Source organism: Solanum lycopersicum, chromosome 10 (assembly GCF_036512215.1).
Source record: "Solanum lycopersicum chromosome 10, SLM_r2.1".
Lineage (NCBI taxonomy): Eukaryota > Viridiplantae > Streptophyta > Magnoliopsida > Solanales > Solanaceae > Solanum > Solanum lycopersicum.
In genome coordinates, this window is record NC_090809.1 from 44,801,855 (window position 1) to 44,819,343 (window position 17,489).

The window sequence follows — 17,489 nt, forward strand, 5'->3', positions numbered from 1 at the left end:
TCATAACTAATCAAAGGGCAACATGATTTAATAGATCCTTATACTTGTATGAGTTTGTATTATGGACCATTTTACTTGATTATTTTGTCAATAGAACCCTTTAACTCAGTGAAACTAAGCATTTTAAACTCTTTCTGCTGTGTGAGCTTCAAACACTTGACAAAAATGACATATCATCATCCACATTATATTTTAAATGACACTTCATTTATTATGATTTTTCTTTAAAAAATCTGATTTTCTTTCTTTGTCACTCAATTCTTCTTTCATCCCTTCACCTCTCTCTATTTTTTTTTACATTAGAGATACTACCACAACCTTCCATTCTAACTAGTATCATTATATTTCTAAATAACTAACAGTTATCCTTTCATTTTTTTTTTCAAAATTTCTTTCATTCACAACTTTTAATTGTATTTCTTTTACCAACATTCACATCTACAACTTGAACCACCATAAATCTCTTTTCTCCATTGATGTTAATAAATAGCCATTAAAATACATCAATATACTCTAATATTATTTGTACACAATTTTACATAATAAATTCACCTAATTTTACAAAGACATTCAACTTTTCATCTTTCAAGATTGTTGAATCTTTATCACTTTATGGGTTATAAATTATTCCGAAAAGAAAAAGAAAATATAGATCTATAACAAAAATACAATTTCGTTTCTATTCTCAAAAGGAAGAAAATGTAAAAAGAAGAAGAGAGAACCAAGAAATTGAAAAGGACCAGAAATGAGATAAAGAAAAGAAAAAAAATGGGGTTGAGTCATGGGTGGGGTGGGAAATTAAAGAACAAAGAACTGGGAAAAAAAGAGAAGAAATTAATTTTTATTTTTTTTTTATCTTTTTTTAAAAGGAAAAAAATATTTTTTATCTAAAATTTGATGTTTCACACGCCTCTATATGTGACATCACGCGTTTGTGTTAACTCAATAATTAAGTTGCCATATAACTTAGTCAACAATTAGAAGGGCATAGAAGATAGAGTTTTATTGAATTTAAGGATTCAATTAACACATAGTTAAGAAAGATTGAAATTACAAACGCATACAAGTACCACAATGTATTAATCAATTTTAAAAGTGTATTAGATCATTTCGCCCTAATTAAAATAGAACATAACACAAGGCATGTTGAAGCCAAATCAATACCGAATATTTTATAGAAATAGAGAGAATAGCATAGCCACAAGTCACCTACCGTCACGCAGTCCCTTGTCTGTCTATATGCATATGCTACTGCATACTGATTGTCCATCATTATTTATACCTTCTCCAACTTTCTTTCTCTTCTGCAAATTTGATATTACAACATGAGCTGGTGGTGGGCTGGAGCTATTGGTGCTGCTAAGGTAATTAATTCATCTCTCTCTTTTCAATCAAAATGAATACCCAAAAGTATTTCTTGTTTGTAGTGTAAATCTAATCTAATCTAATTCAACAGAAAAAATTCGAAGATGATGAAGCACCACCAAAGTATGAAAGTGTTGCTCTAATTATAGGAGTCACCGGCATCGTTGGTAATAGCCTCGCCGAGATCCTCCCTCTCGCTGACACTCCCGGTGGTCCATGGAAGGTATACGGCGTTGCACGACGGGCTAGGCCATCGTGGAACGCCGATCATCCTATTGAGTATGTCCAATGCGACATATCAAATCCTGAGGATACCCAATCTAAACTATCTGTTCTCACTGATGTAACCCATGTTTTCTATGTGACTTGGGCTAATAGATCTACAGAGGTTGAAAATTGTGAAATCAATGGAAAAATGTTCAGGAATGTTCTTAATGTTATTATCCCTAATTGTCCTAACTTGCGGCATATCTGTTTGCAAACGGGTCGGAAACATTATTTGGGTCCGTTTGAATTGTATGGAAAAGTAAGCCATGATCCTCCATTTCATGAGGATTTACCCAGATTAGATGCCCCCAATTTCTATTATGTTCTTGAGGATATTTTGTTTAAGGAGGTGGAGAAGAAGGAAGGGTTGACGTGGTCAGTTCATCGGCCAGGGACCATATTTGGGTTTTCTCCTTATAGTTTGATGAATATTGTTGGAACACTCTGTGTTTATGCAGCTATATGTAAACATGAAGGGTTGCCATTGAAGTTTCCTGGTGTTAAAGGAGCGTGGGATGGATACTCGGATTGCTCTGATGCGGATTTGATTGCCGAGCATCAGATATGGGCTGCAGTGGATCCTTATGCCAAGAATGAGGCGTTTAATGTGAGCAATGGGGATGTTTTCAAGTGGAAGCATTTCTGGAAGGTTTTGGGTGAGCAATTTGGACTGGAAGCTGCGGAGTTTGATGAAGGGAAGAGATGCACATTGGTAGAGATGATGAAAGACAAAGGCGCGGTTTGGGATGAGATTGTGAAGGAGAATGGATTGGTGCCTACTAAATTGGAGGAGGTTGGAGTTTGGTGGTTTGTTGATCTTATCCTTTCTGGAGATTGCGCTTTGGATACTATGAACAAGAGCAAGGAGCACGGTTTCTTGGGATTCCGGAACTCACAAAAAGCCTTCATTTCCTGGATTGATAAGGTGAAAGCTTACAAAGTTGTTCCTTAGTTTTGATATTCGTTTTTATTTTTACTGTGTGATAAAATGCTTGAGTTTGTTTCCTGTCTATCTATCGATTATGTTGTTTAATAAGAAGTAATAATAGCAAAATGAAGCTATTTCTAGCTTGAAACAATGTACACTTTTGACTTCTTTGTTGTTGTGCTGTAATTATCCATTTGTTATTGGTACCACCATAAATTTCTTGTTTCATCTTTCTGTATATGTTGCTTGCCTTGATGAATGGAAAGGGCTTATGATTTTGATGAGATCTGCTTAGTATCTTTCTGATAAAGAATTAATACTGTGTGTTGCGCCACCACTTTTATGTAGTTGTCACAAGTGAGAAATGTGCTACTTTTTTTTATATGCCTATCCTTCATTGAAAATAGAAAGTTAGCTAATATCTAACAAGAATGCAAGGGAAAGTAGGTTTACCTCTCTTGTGTGATTTGCAAGCTATTGCAAAGGAGTAGTTGCGGGTTTCCTTGTCATAAAAAATAATGCAAGGGAAAGCAGAAGATAATGAAAATTAGCAATATGTCAATCCATGATCATGAAGTGCCTTGTTTGCTTTGGGTAGTTCCACCGTTGAATGTGAATTGCTAAATCTAGAAGACCTTATAGATGTTGTTACATTTCCTATGAAAGTCAGAATACTAGGTTGAATGACTATTCATTTTTAAAGTTCTCTTATACAAAGAGATTTCAGGAGTTTGTTACTTGTACATCATAAGGAGAGTAGGTAGTCAATCACATCGCCAATTAGCCCATAGCAATCCAAGTACAAATAGGATCTGATTTGGTAAATTCTAGTTGCACATTCAAGAAGAGTGTAAGGAAAATGACTTCAACCGTACGAAACAAATAGATTCTTGATTCTAGACACCTGTAAAAAGGATTTGGTAGGTATGTTCGACATCATATACATAATTATTATTATCATTATCATTATTATTTTTGACAGGTTAACTAGTTAGTCAAAGTACTTGATTCACCAAGATTTATTCAGTACCATCCTATATAATTTCTGGTGTTTATGATCGATGTTCGTGACCCGTTTTCTTCACAAATGCTTTTGGGAGGCATCATATTTTGATCCATCCTATGTCAACTCTGTTTGTAGTTCATTACTTTCTGTATATCTTGAATATTGATCTTAAACTTTGTAGCAAAAACAATCCAATGAATAGAGCTCATAGTGATTGCCTCAACTTCCTGTCCTTTGGTTTAAATTGAGTTTATTGGTTTTCTCACAAATTAGTGTTATATATCTTGAATATTGATCTTAAACTTCGTAGCAAAAACAATCCAATGAATAGAGCTCATAGTGATTGCCTCAACTTCCTCTCCTTTGGTATAAATTGAGGTTATTGGTTTTCTCACAAATTAGTGTGAGATAAGGTCCTCGAGAGTTATCTGATTATGTCATTCAGAAGAGCAAATCAACACTTTCAATCCCATTCAATAAGTAGTGGTTGGGGAAATTTATTACATAAACAAAAATAGGATCATATTATCTATAGTTGCGGTGTAGTGTACTTAGACTTTATTCCTATGTTGTGAAAATAGAGAGGTGATTTCTGAAAGACTCTTAGTTCAAGTAAATTATTTCTAAGAAGGTATGAAAAAGGAATACAGTAGGAAGAAAAGAACGTTTGCCATCCGTGTCTTAAAAAGGTACGGAAGCAAGCGTAAACTCCTTAATTTTTAATAATTATAAATTAATTTAATAAAAAAATTTAAATTGAAAGACAAAGTCACATAAAACAATGTTAAAAAGAAAATATAAATAAAGTGAAAATGTATGTTGAACTACTTCATCTTAAAATGTTAACTAAAATCAGTATTTGACTAAATGAGATAATTAGAATGCTCATCTAAAAAACTAATGAAGTTTTATTAGAAATTTAATAATTAACTTGAACAATAAAAGACAAGTGAATAACGAACTTACAATCAGATACATCAAACTATAGCAAATGATAAAGAACATCGCATTTTTGCTTTTTTATCCTGTGTAAGATGAAGAGAGAGAACTGAAATCAGGGCTAAGAACAAAAAAAAATATTTAGACTTTTAAATTTTTGATTTCTTAAAATTTAATAACAAATTGAATTTGGATAAATCAAATCAGTGATGGATTTTACAACATAACTTACTTAAGCACTTTACTACATGGACATTTAGATACCCCTTTTTAACAAGATTCAAGTGAATTTAATAAAATTTCATCCCAACACTACAGTAGTTGTCTCACACTAGGAAGTGCATTACACCCACCCCTCTTTAGCGCCACATATGATATTATATTTAATTTTTTTTGTTTATTATTGAAAGACATACTTTTGCTCCACAAATGAGAACATCAAATAACGAATTACTCAAAGTTTGTATTAAAATATTTTTTAGTTTTACGGCAAGCACAAACCTTGCTTGAGGATACAACTGTTATAAAAAGAAATTATTTTCAATTTTTGATTGTCACAGTTGAAAAAAATTAGCTTTGATTTTAATATTTACTGCCATTGTTGAATAAATATAATATGATTTCGATGTATCTTCTGTTTATATATAGCAAATTAAAGAAAAACAAGAGATGAAGATGATGGTGTAGAAAAGGGGGAGGGGTGGTAGGAGAAAGAAGCAAAATTAGGGTGGGGACTTTGGAGAAACTGGGTTATCTCGAAGAAGCAAAAGAAGGGTGGGTGGAGGTTCTTTAAACCAACTTCTCTTTCATCACCATCCCCCTCCTTCAATACACTTTTTCTTCTTCTTCAAAATCCCCAACCCAACGTCGTTTTTCCTTCTCCTACCACCCCTTCTTCCACCTTCATCCTCATCTTCTTCTAATTTTTCATTTTTCTTATACAAACTAACGATACATAAAAATTATTGCTATTGTCCCTTAATTGAAGCTAATTTTCTTCAACAATGGCATTTAAAATTTAAAACGGAAGCTATTCTTTTTAACAATGAAACTTATTCCTTTTAATAATAACATTTTCAGTTATATCCTCAAGTTCCCAGAACTAAAAATGGGGTGCAACTTTTTTTATGTTTGGGTGATTCATTGTTTGATATTTTATAATTTTGCGGGGGTAAAAAGATGTTTTTCAATAATAACAAAAGGAAAATTAAAAAAAATAAATTCAATTATATGTTTTATGTAGCTCAAAGGTGGCATTGATGAAGCATGTATATAATGCACTTTCCAATGTGACACTAATATTAATAGTGTAATTCACCTGCAAGTTGGCAATTGGGGTATTAAAGTATCTGTGTAAAGTAAATTATAATGTCAATTGTCAAGTATGAAGGTGAATTGATGTATTTTCTCATAATTTAATGACTTGTTTATCTATTTTAATTTTCATCAAGAATGATTTTTCGAGCTTATGCCTCAAATAGAAGATCACACAACCGCCTAAGTGTATGTCCAAACTGATGGGACTTGTGTCTCATAATTCTTTTACCCCACATATTACCCAATGCGTTTTTTATTATTTTCACGCTCAAAAGCTTGCCCTAAAATACTTTTTAAAACACTGAGAGCAACAACAAATTATATGATAAATGATGCAAGAAAAACTGCATGTAATGATAAAAATTGAAGAATAAGATAATAGAAAAGTAATGATAATAATTATCCATTTGTTATTGGCACCACTTTAAATTTCTTGTTTCATCTTTCTGTATCACATTGCTTGCCTTGATGACTGTGAAGTGCTTATGATTTTGATGAGATCTGCTTAGTATCTTCCTGATAAAGAAGTGAAACTACGTGTTGTGCCACCACTTTTACATAGTTGTAACAACAATGCAAGGGAAAGGGAAAGTAGGGTTACCTATCTTGTGTGATTTTCGAGCTATTGCACATGAGTGGGTGTGGCTGCGGGTTTCCCTTGTCATAGAAAAAATGCTAACGGAAAGTCGATCCATCTTATCTCAACTCTGTTTGTATTTCATTTCTGCCCCTGTATATCTTGAATATTGATGTTAAAATTTGAGGCAAGAACAATCCAAGGAATAGAGCTAATAGTGATTGCTTCAACTTCCTGTCCTTTAGTATAAAATGAGGTTATTGCTTTCCACAAATTAGTGTTAGATAAGGTCCTTTAAGAGTTATCTGATTGTGTCATTCTGAGGACCAAATCAACACTTCCAAGCCTATTCTATTTTCTTGTATATACAAAAACATGATCATAAGAAGGATAGTGTGTAAACACGTGTTATTTCTATCTTATGAAGATAGAGAGGTGCTTTCCGATAGACTCTTAGCTCAAGTAAATCATTTCTAACAAGGTACGAAAAAGGAATACAGTAGGAAAGAAAAGAACATTAGCAACCAAGTGTTATAAAAAGGCGCAAAAGCAACGGTGCATTTTACCTAATCTTTTAATATTTCATAAATTAGTATAATTTAAAAAATTAAATAGAAAGATAAAATCACATAAAATAATATTGAAAAGAAAATATAAATAAATTGAAAATGTATGTAGAACTACTTTGTCTTAAAATGTTAATAAAAAACACTAAGGAAATAATCAAAATGCTCATCTAGAAAAACTAATCAAACTTTTTTTTAAAAAAATCAAGCAGAAATTTAATAGTTAACTTGAAAAATAAAAGACAAGTAAAGAATGAACTTACAATCAGAAACATCTAATTATATCAAATGAAAAAAAATAAAGTTTTTGCTTTAGTTTTCATATGAACATTTTTCCCATTTATCTTGTGAAGACAAGAAAAAGAACAAATATCAGGACTAAGAATAAAGAGAAAAGTAGATTTTAAAACTTTGAATTTTATATACATCAAATCACCTAAAACTTTACAACAAAATTTACTTTAGCATTTTAACTAAATGTTCATATAGATACCACTTCTGAACAATTTTCAAGTGAATTTTACTTTCACTTTAAAACTACAATACTAGTCTCACACTAGGAAGTGTTTTTGCACACGCCTCTTCAACGCCACATTAGTATCACATCAACATCACATAATTTTCTTTTAAAACTTTTTTGTTTAATATTAAAATACATTTTCTTGTGCCACAATTATAAAACATCAAACAATGAATCACTCAAAATTCAAGAAATTTGCATCAAAATATCTTTGATTGTCATTGTTGTAAAAAAATTAGCTTTGATTTTAATATTTACCGTCATTGTTGAAGAAATTAACTTTAATTTGAGGATAATAATGATAAAGTAAAATAATTTCAATGCATCTTCATATTATATATAAAAAATCAAATATTAAAAGAGACAAGGATGGTGGTGCAAAAAAGGGGAAGGAGGGGTGGCAGGAGAAAGAGAAACAACATTTGGGTGAGGGTTTTGGAGAAGGAGAAAAAGTGTGTTGGGGAGGAGCGGGGGGAGGTCGAAGATGGAGAAATGGGGTGGGGGGAGGTCGAAGATGGAGAAATGGGGCGGGGGGAGGTCGAAGATGGAGAAATGGGGTGGGGGTGGGTTATTTTGAAGAAGGAAAAAATGGGTGGGGGCTCGAAGTTTCCTCTTTGAAACCCTTCACCCCTTTTTTCCTTCTTCAAAATATCCCACTCCAAGTTCTCTTTCTTCATCAGCTCCTCTCCTAATATATTTAGACACTTTTTCTTTTTTTTCAAAACCCCTAATCCAACGCCCTTTTTTCTTCTCCTATCTTTGCCTGTACCTTCATACTCATCTTTTTTTTTTCTTCTTTAATTTTCATTTTTCTTATATAAACAAAAGATACATAAAAAAAACATTAAGTTTATTGTTATTGTCGAAGCTAATTTTCTTCACCAATGACAATTTAAATTAAAATGAAGCTAATCTTATTTAACAATGACAGTCAAAAATTGAATTATATTCCTATTAATTATATCTTCAGTTATACCCTCAAGTTCCACACCTTTCATCAATAAGGTTTGTGCCTACACTAGAACAAAAAATTTGATGCTATCTTATTGAATTTTGGGTGATTCATTGCTTGATATTTTATAATTTTATTGTGTAAGACGATGTCTTTCAATAATATCAAAAAAAAAAATTAAATAAATTTTTATATGTCTCTAACGTGGCAATGATGAGGCAGGTTTGTAATGCACTTTTCAGTGTGAGACTAATACGATAGTGTTAGAATGAGACTAACTTCAATTGAAAGTTAAGTGGGGTATTCACTACCCTTGTAGTTAAAGTAACTTTTGATGTAAAGTTTGAAGGTGCTTTGATGCATTTTCTCTTAGTTTAAGGACTTGTTTATTTATCTTAATTTTCATTTAGAAATATTTTTCGGGCTTATGCCTCAAATATAAGATTAGACAATGCCCAAGTCTATGTCCAAACTGATGGGACTTGCATCTCACAATTGTTTTACCCCACATATTGCTCAGTGCATTTTTACTATTTTCATGCTACGAGACTAGTATTTTTAAAATATCATAGCAACAACAAATTATATGTCAAAAGATGCCAGAAAGACAATCACGCTTGTGAGTAGAACTTCGTGTATACCTTAATTCTTGTCTCTAATTTCTTTTTCTTGATTCTAGAAAAGTTAGAAAAAAGTTCATAATGAAGAACTTCAAAAGGCAACTAAAAAAGGGAAATGAGGATAAAAAAATGAAAAATAGAATCAAACTTTTTCTTCTTCTTCAAACATTCTTTAGGTAAGAAGGATTCATACACTGCAACTTCTCTTACTAGCAGATGAAACTCGCAACATCACATCATATAGAATACCGATTGATAGACATTCAAGTAAAATTACATGTAATAATAAAAATTGAAGAACAATATAATAGAAAAGTAATGAAAACAATAATTTTGATAAGAAAAGTTAGACGATGCTTGACTATCTCCTAATATTTTAACCTAATCTTGGGCCATTATTTCTTCTATCCATGGCTATGTTACTAGTTAATTAAATATATGTCATGTCTTGTCTAATCACACCTTAATTTTTTTTTTGGTCAACCTCTATCTCTCTTCAAAACCACCATGGCCAACCTCTTCTTAGGGGCAATGTGTATCTTCCTCTTAACATGCAAGAATCATCTCAGTCACGTGGATTATGTTTGAATGAGTTAAAATTGAACCCAATTCAAATCATCTTGAACCCAACCCTTAAATTTTAGACGAGTTGAGCGAATTACCTATGATTGGGTTCATTTTGACAACCCTATACACAATAAACTTGAACCACTACATCACAACAAGCTAGTTCTATTCTCTGATGGATCACTAACACATACAAACTGTTAGTGTACCAACATATTGATTTCATAGTTAGTGTACCAATTGGTAGTCGTTCCCCTTGTAGTGACTTGACACCAGTTCTAGATGTTAATGTGCTGACGTGGTATCAGTTCCAACAATAGTATGCGCCGACGTGGTATTCGATCCGAATCTTCAATGAGAACGAAAATGAAGCACAATCACATATTCAATGCATCTAATCACAATGAAAATGAAGCACTATCACATATGTACATTCATGTAACTCATTCATTGCATGTGACTGACAACATCTATCAATTCACAACATATATTTCTAATTTCCCTAATCATATATCATGCATGTATTACTAATGACGCAGTTAACAAACATATGTAGCATAATCAGGAAAAACACACAATCACCATCTACCTCCAATCAAGTCTTGGAAACTCTAAAAAACTGGAGTTCTCCCCTTGTAATGAATTACGACTTGTTCGTGGTCTAAAACAATAAATAAACACAACAATCAATGAATAATGACCCAATAATAGTTGAACTATAATCAAATCTTAAACCCCGTGCCATTATCATGATCATCCCACCCAACAAGGGTCTTCTCCACCATGAATTCAAGCTATAACCCTTCCCCGTGAATAACACCATAATCAGATTCTATGACTTAAGAATCATACAAGTTGGAATAAGCTACTTTTGCATAAACATAATTCATATTTACTTTCCAACTTCTCTTGCTATGATTGATACATTTGGAATCAACTAGGCACTAATTTGGAGTTATACTTTTGCATGGGTGAAGATCATCTACATCACAAAACTTTAGTATAAAAATCAAACTTCTTCTTCAACTTAGAGAAATAGTCACCTCCTCCCCCTCCCCATCGCTCCCTCTTCTAACCTAATTGACTTTCTAAATATTTATTATACCATTATGTCCTGAATACTTCTTTAAATATCATCATATTATTGTCATTATAAGCTAATTAATGTCATTATGCAAATAGATGAACAATTTTTTTTAATTAGTTTTAACGGAATTTATAATGACGTGATAACCAAATATATATCAATGCAATTATACAAAACTAATTAATTAAAAAATATATATATATTCATAATAATTTCATAAAAGATTAGCTATTTATATTATACATAAAATTTCAATTATAGTTTTAAAGATATTTCATTAATGACATTCAAAATTCATTTATCTATGTAGATAATAGAGAATAAGAGACATACGTAATATATTAATGTATTTTTTAACTTGAATTCAACTATCATTTATGTCCTTCAGCTTTGAATGCAAACAAGTAGACACTTAAATTTATATAAAATTAAATGAATAGATACACATATTCTACATGACAATTCTCTCCTCCGATCCCCATCCACTCTTTCTCTATAAAAAAAAAAAAAAAAAACCCCACGGAAAGACACGAAAAGCCAAGTCAATAATGTCATGGTGAAGATTAAAAGCCATAGTGCTAACGAAACTAATGTTTTGTATTTGTTAACTGCGGCCATATTTAAAAAACAAACAAGGAAAAACTTCAAAATATAGCAAACATCAATATACATTTAAAATAAATAACTAGAGTTTACTCTTCTTTTTTTTATGAATATAATTAAATATTAAATAGCAAAGCTTATTATATACATAAAAAATTCAGTTTTTTAATACAGATATAAATGAGTATTAAATGACAAAATTATCATCATATGCCTAATCAATTATGGTTAGGCACATTTTACGATGATGTTTCCATGTTTACCATCTTAATACTTTTCATTACTTCCTCTTTCAAATATTACTATGTCACAAATTATTTTTTCTTTTTTTTTTTTCAAAATCCTCCAATTTCACGACTCTTGTATGATTTTAAAAGTGGTTTTTATGATTCTTCTTCATTAGGTATCTTGTAATACATTTTTTTCCTTTTTATAACGATTATATTTGTATATAAACATATTTTCTTTTTCTTTTCATAGGAATTTGTTTGAAAAATTTATTTTCTCCATTATAATAGTGGAAATTAGTACTGCAAGGAGAGTTATAAAATGTAAAACATTTATTTGACGTATTTTTGGATGAACTACCTTCTTTCAATTTGTGTATCACTAAAAAGCAAGCCAAATTTTCAGGTTATATTGCTGCAATGGAGAATGAAAGAAAAACAAAGAATCGCAATGGTTCTATATCTCCAATTGTATTGATATATTGATACAGAGAAATATTTATACATATGAATACTTGTGTTGATTTAAATTTCCTTGTTTTTTTAAATATTTTTGGATTGTTCATTTATATTGCAATATTATCACAAGTTGAAAGGATACACACGTATATTTGGATACATAAATACATTAATTTTTTATTTTAAAAAAATAATACTTGAAGTAATATTGTGTAACAATTCATTTGGTTGTTTTGAGTATTAGAGTTTTTATTTGATAAAATACTTTTCGGTAGATTACAAATGAGTGTTTTGAACTATTCATAATTATAATTATGAAATTAGTGGGATAGTTTTAATAATTTATTTAATTAGTGGTTAGAGAAAACAACATTAGAATCGCTTTTACTACTTTTATAATCAACCATATAATAATTAGGTTAGTAAATAATCTCCGGAAAAACAAAGAGGTTGCGCTCAACGCCATAGCTGCTAACTATTTTCAACTCTTAAATCCTCATTGAGATAGTGCTTCAATCCTAAAAGCAGAGGATAATTTCTGAATCAGAAGGAAGGCATGAAGTTGTGCATCTAAGTAAAGTTAGAAGCTTCGATTTCCTTGTCTTTCAGTCTTGTGCTTTTGTCCTTCACTTCTTTCCCTCCTCTGTGTGTATCATCCATTGCAATTCTTGGTGTTGTTACTTTCTGTTGCGCTGTATGATGGAAAACCAGTCACTTTACATGGAGTATGTGTTGTTTGATTTTGATGACATTCGTTTACATGCCCCAAATGCACTATACGTTCTCTCAAGTCTTGACCATCGATGGTAAAATCAAGCTGATTGGACAGTATAATGGGACATGCCTTGTTTTTAAGGATAGTGATACACCTCTAGTGGTCCGTCCATGAAGAGGCGGGACAATCTGAAGCTAACATTTTCCAGGAAGGCTCACGTTAGATCCTAAGTAAACAAAGTCCAAACAAGTCAAGCCTGTAAAACAGCTTCAAAAGATATACTTAAATTCAGGTTGTTGCAGAATAGTGAAGCTGAAGATGCCAGAGAGAAGACAAAAGAAGATTAGAAGAGAAAGTATTGAAGAAGTAGCTTGCTTCACTTCGATTCTTCGGTGGAGGTAGCTTATGATTTATGCTATTTAATAGTAAACTCTTAATAGTGACCGATATGCATTGAATGTTATTGTGAAGTTTTCTTGTACTTGATTGTGTGGTTGTGTGGCTTGCGATCGGTCTGAAATTCTGAGACCGTGAAATTTATATTCTTGAACTCTCTTTATCAAAGTGATGCCTTGAATAAAGAAGGTTGGATGAAATATTATCAATGAACTGAAAGTGCTTATAATAAATGATAAATTAATGATATAATTGGATAGTAGTGTCACGTTCCGACATTGTAATTGAATCAAAGTATCACATTCCAACACGATATTCTTGAATTGAAGTGTCACGTTTCGACACGATATAATTGGATCGGAGTGTCACGTTCCGACACATTAACATTAAAGGAAAAAGATATGGAATTAATGGAATATAACCAATCTCAAAGAACTCAATGCCCCAAATGGTTTAGTTGGAGGCATGAGTCCTCATGGATGATTTTGATATTGTTGACTTTTTATATACTTGCTTTAGTGTTGTTGACACTTGTTCATGTTGTTTGTTGCTTATCACCTGTTAAGTGCTATAGTTGAGTTCATACTATTATTCATTGCATATTAATTTCTATTTTGGGTTGACATATGATATCTAGCCAGTCTCCAGCATATCAAGTTCCAAGGTGAGTTATTCATTCAAGAGCTTGTTGGATTCTCTTGATCAAAGCATGAAGTCCTTAGTTTTCGGACATAAACTATTTTATTAATTTGTTTTGGTGTCTTTAATACTCTTAGTCTTATTAATTGGAGATTAGATGCCTTTGTTGTGATGACTTTCAGGTTTTAGGAAATGATATTTATCAGATTTTGAGCTTCTGCATTATTCTTGTATAATATAATTTAAGATTGAATTCGTTAGTTCGCCCACCTAGATAGTTAAGTGTGGGTGTCACTCTTGACTCAAATTGAATCGTGACATATTATTTGTCCTCTGTATCTAATTCATGTTTAAAAATAAGGTATTTATATGTATGTTATATAGTTGTATTGATAAGGTAAATTGTATTTGAATTGTCTTGTTCATATGCTAAATTGCTTTAATTTGTTTTGTTTGATATATTAATACATTATGTTTTATAAATACTTGTATATAATTAAAAACAAAGTATTCATATGCTAACTAGACACATAATATATTAACCGAGGATAGGAAATTAAAATTTTTAATTGAAGCCCCAGATATGTAGATATATATAAATTATAAAACAGTTCATGATTTGAAGAGAGGAAACCATCGTTGCAATTTAATAAATTTAAGAGTGCATGTTTTGGTGTCTATACTTGTAAGATATGTAGAAGTCAAACCTTTGTAGATATGAAGACATCAGACCTTCAGATGCTTAACTGTATGTGAATTGAAGGATAGTTCATTAATAAATACAAGAACGTGATAAATCAATCTAGCTAAACAAAATTAAGTGAATACTTTATGCTTGACTATCTCAATGGAGACAAGGGAAGAATTGAATATGACGTATCTCAATCTTTTTGTTGAACGATTAGAATTCAAGTGGATATGCATTGACTAGGTATTATAAATCATTAATTTAAAATTTCAAAAGTTGAGAATTTTAGGAACGTAATAAAAGGGATTTAGTTATAGTAAATATCTTATTTAGTGTACTCTAATTATAATTGTATCATTGTATAATTTAACAAAATTACACAAATACAACTAGATATACATATAAACTATAGTCATTTTTGATAAATAACATATGTATAGCTATTAGATTTCAATAATTCTATAAATGTAATCATTTATGTAAGTTGCTCAAAAACATAATTAATGTATTACGTCCAAGAGATAAAGTGAACTTTAAACATGCATGCACATAATATATACTTTCGTATATATGTACTTAATGCATGCAATACTAAAATAATAATCATAAAAAAATATTAGATTTCACAACAAAATTATAAAAGGACTATTCTACATATACTAATGTTTATGAACTTAAATAAGAATCAATTAATACATAATTTAAAAAAGAAAAATATAATATATAATATAAAAAGATGTTACACATATTAATGGAGGATTAAATATTGACAAAGGTAAAGTAAGCTTTGCATAATATTATTTTCTTTTAGTTTTGCATTAGGGTTACAAAATCGAATCAAATTGGTAAATTGGAACAAAATTTGACTAGTGATTTGGTTTGGTTTGGTTGTAAAAAAAATCCAAATACATTTGGGTTGGATTGGTTCAACAAAAAAAATCAACCCGACATTATATATGTAATTTTAAAATTTTATTTTATACATAAAAATATTTGTTTTGATATCATTTTAAAATATTTATTATATTTAATCATAGTTTTTATCTTTTAATATATTATTGCAAGTTTTGAAACTTAGAATTCGAAATGGTCTAATAAAGATTATAGTTCATATATAGATGTTGAACTTAAATCAATATCAAACTAATAATAGTGCAAAAAGAAATCAATTTAACACTAAGAATGACAATAATATTGAATATTTGTTCTTTAGTTTTATATTGATTTAGACAATTAAATATATAATCTAATTTTAATTTTCTGAAATATTTAGTAATGTAACAAATACTTGTTAAACATATTTTAGCACAATTTAGTACTTTTGAAATTTTAATTATTTTCATTATGACTTTACAATTTTTATTTTATATTATAATTTAATTATTATTTTTTGTTAAATATTTTTGTGTCATCAATACTCATCTCTTATTTTGTGTTATTTTTTAAGAACAACTTAGATAATTATATTTTGATTGAACTAAAAAAGTATTTGGGCCACAAGTTAATTATATATTTGTATGCAAACTTTAACGAAAAAAATTTAAAAATCAGGAAAAATCTGAAGTTTATTAGATTTGTTTGATTTATAAATTTAAAAATTCGACACAATAATTTGGTTTGGTATTTGAAAAACCCGAATCAACAGAGGTTGAGAAATCCAAAGAAATCCAAATTCTGTTAGTTTAATCTGATTTATAAATTTAAAAATTTTATACAAATAATTTGATTTGATATTTAAAATATCCAAACTAACCCGATCATGTATATCCTTACTTAGCATAATATAAAAGAGGAGAATAATTATTTTTTAATGTTAAAGAGAAGAAACAACTTTTACACAAGAGTTGGAAGTGTAAATGATTTTCGCCCATATTTGTAAAGGTGTTGACTAGTATCGTAAATAGAATTAAAGAACCTAGTAAACAAAAAAATCTCTTTGCTAAAAAATTAGAATGCACGAATTACAATCATATTATCATCCTTATATTTTCATAAAAAAAAGAAAAAGAAAAAAGGCCAGTTCAAGGATGAATGTTGCAATCAATATTGTACTAATAGCACTGTCAGTTGTACTATAAACCTGGACCAATCTGATTGGTCATTCAATCACTTTTGCTTTTGTATAATCACGTGTATTGTGGTTTATTTCTTAAAACCACGTGCACATGCAAATTTTGTGTTTTTCTACTTCTAACTCGGTGACGTAGTAATCAATGAAGCGGATTAAGAACTATGAGGTCTCAAGTTTAAATCTTAATAAAGGATTAAAAAGTACTATATAATTTGTTTTCATCGTTATTAAAAAAAATGTCCACACAATTAAATACGGTGTTTGATTGCTTCTCTTTATTTATAAAAAAAAGTGGCAATTATAAATTATAAAAGTTCAATAATAAAGAAAATGATTTAAAACCTCAAAAAAAATATAAGTATCTCACATTTTGCATTGGGAAAATACGGATAGACACAAAAATATATGGTAAAAGTAATAGAAATGAAATGGAAAAATAATAACACCAAGAATTTTACGTGGAAATTCTTTTGAATAAGGAAAAAAATCACGGGCCAAGAGGAGCAACTGATATTACTATAGTAAGGATTTTACATTGTGTAGTCACGAATACAATACTCAAAGTGACTACTACACACTAAAAAAAATACAATACTCTTTTGGTTCCACCTTACTAAAATATCGCTCACCCCCTATTTTTCCTCACGGACTATTTGTCTTGTATAGTCTATGGAATACCTCACTTTGTTTTCAAAATGAATTTGTCTCTAACTTGGTGTGTTATATAAATGAGCAAGAATACTCTATTTATAGAAGAAATTTACAACTAATGATGTCACCAATGACATCATGAAAATACTTAAGTTTTAAACTTTGCAACTTTAGTAGTTATCTTGGTAGATTAAGTTAGTATATTGTTGTACCAAATTAAGACTTTGACAATTAATTTGGGGATGGAACCCCACAAATCTCCCCTTCTTTAGAGAGAGCTCATACCCACAAGTTCTTTGCATAACTCGAACTTATCGTTCGGTATTGTC

General features: G+C 30.2%; 1 protein-coding gene across 1 annotated transcript; it reads left to right on the plus strand.

Annotated features, from left to right (window-relative positions):
- Positions 1 to 1,151: 1,151 nt before the first annotated feature.
- On the plus strand, positions 1,152 to 2,798 carry LOC101055557 (putative steroid 5beta-reductase). The gene is made up of 2 exons (NM_001279174.2): positions 1,152 to 1,364; positions 1,457 to 2,798. Exons 1-2 carry the CDS (start codon positions 1,326 to 1,328, stop codon positions 2,582 to 2,584), a joined length of 1,167 nt encoding a protein of 388 aa, NP_001266103.2. The 5' UTR covers positions 1,152 to 1,325; the 3' UTR covers positions 2,585 to 2,798.
- Positions 2,799 to 17,489: the final 14,691 nt, after the last annotated feature.

What these genes read in the sequence shown, in the direction of transcription:
- LOC101055557 (NM_001279174.2), top strand. Translation starts at nt 1,326, where the DNA reads ATGAGCTGGTGGTGGGCTGGAGCTATTGGTGCTGCTAAG. An exon ending in GAGCTATTGGTGCTGCTAAG is followed by an intron (nt 1,365 to 1,456) that starts GTAATTAATTCA and finishes CTAATTCAACAG; the next exon opens with AAAAAATTCGAAGATGATGA.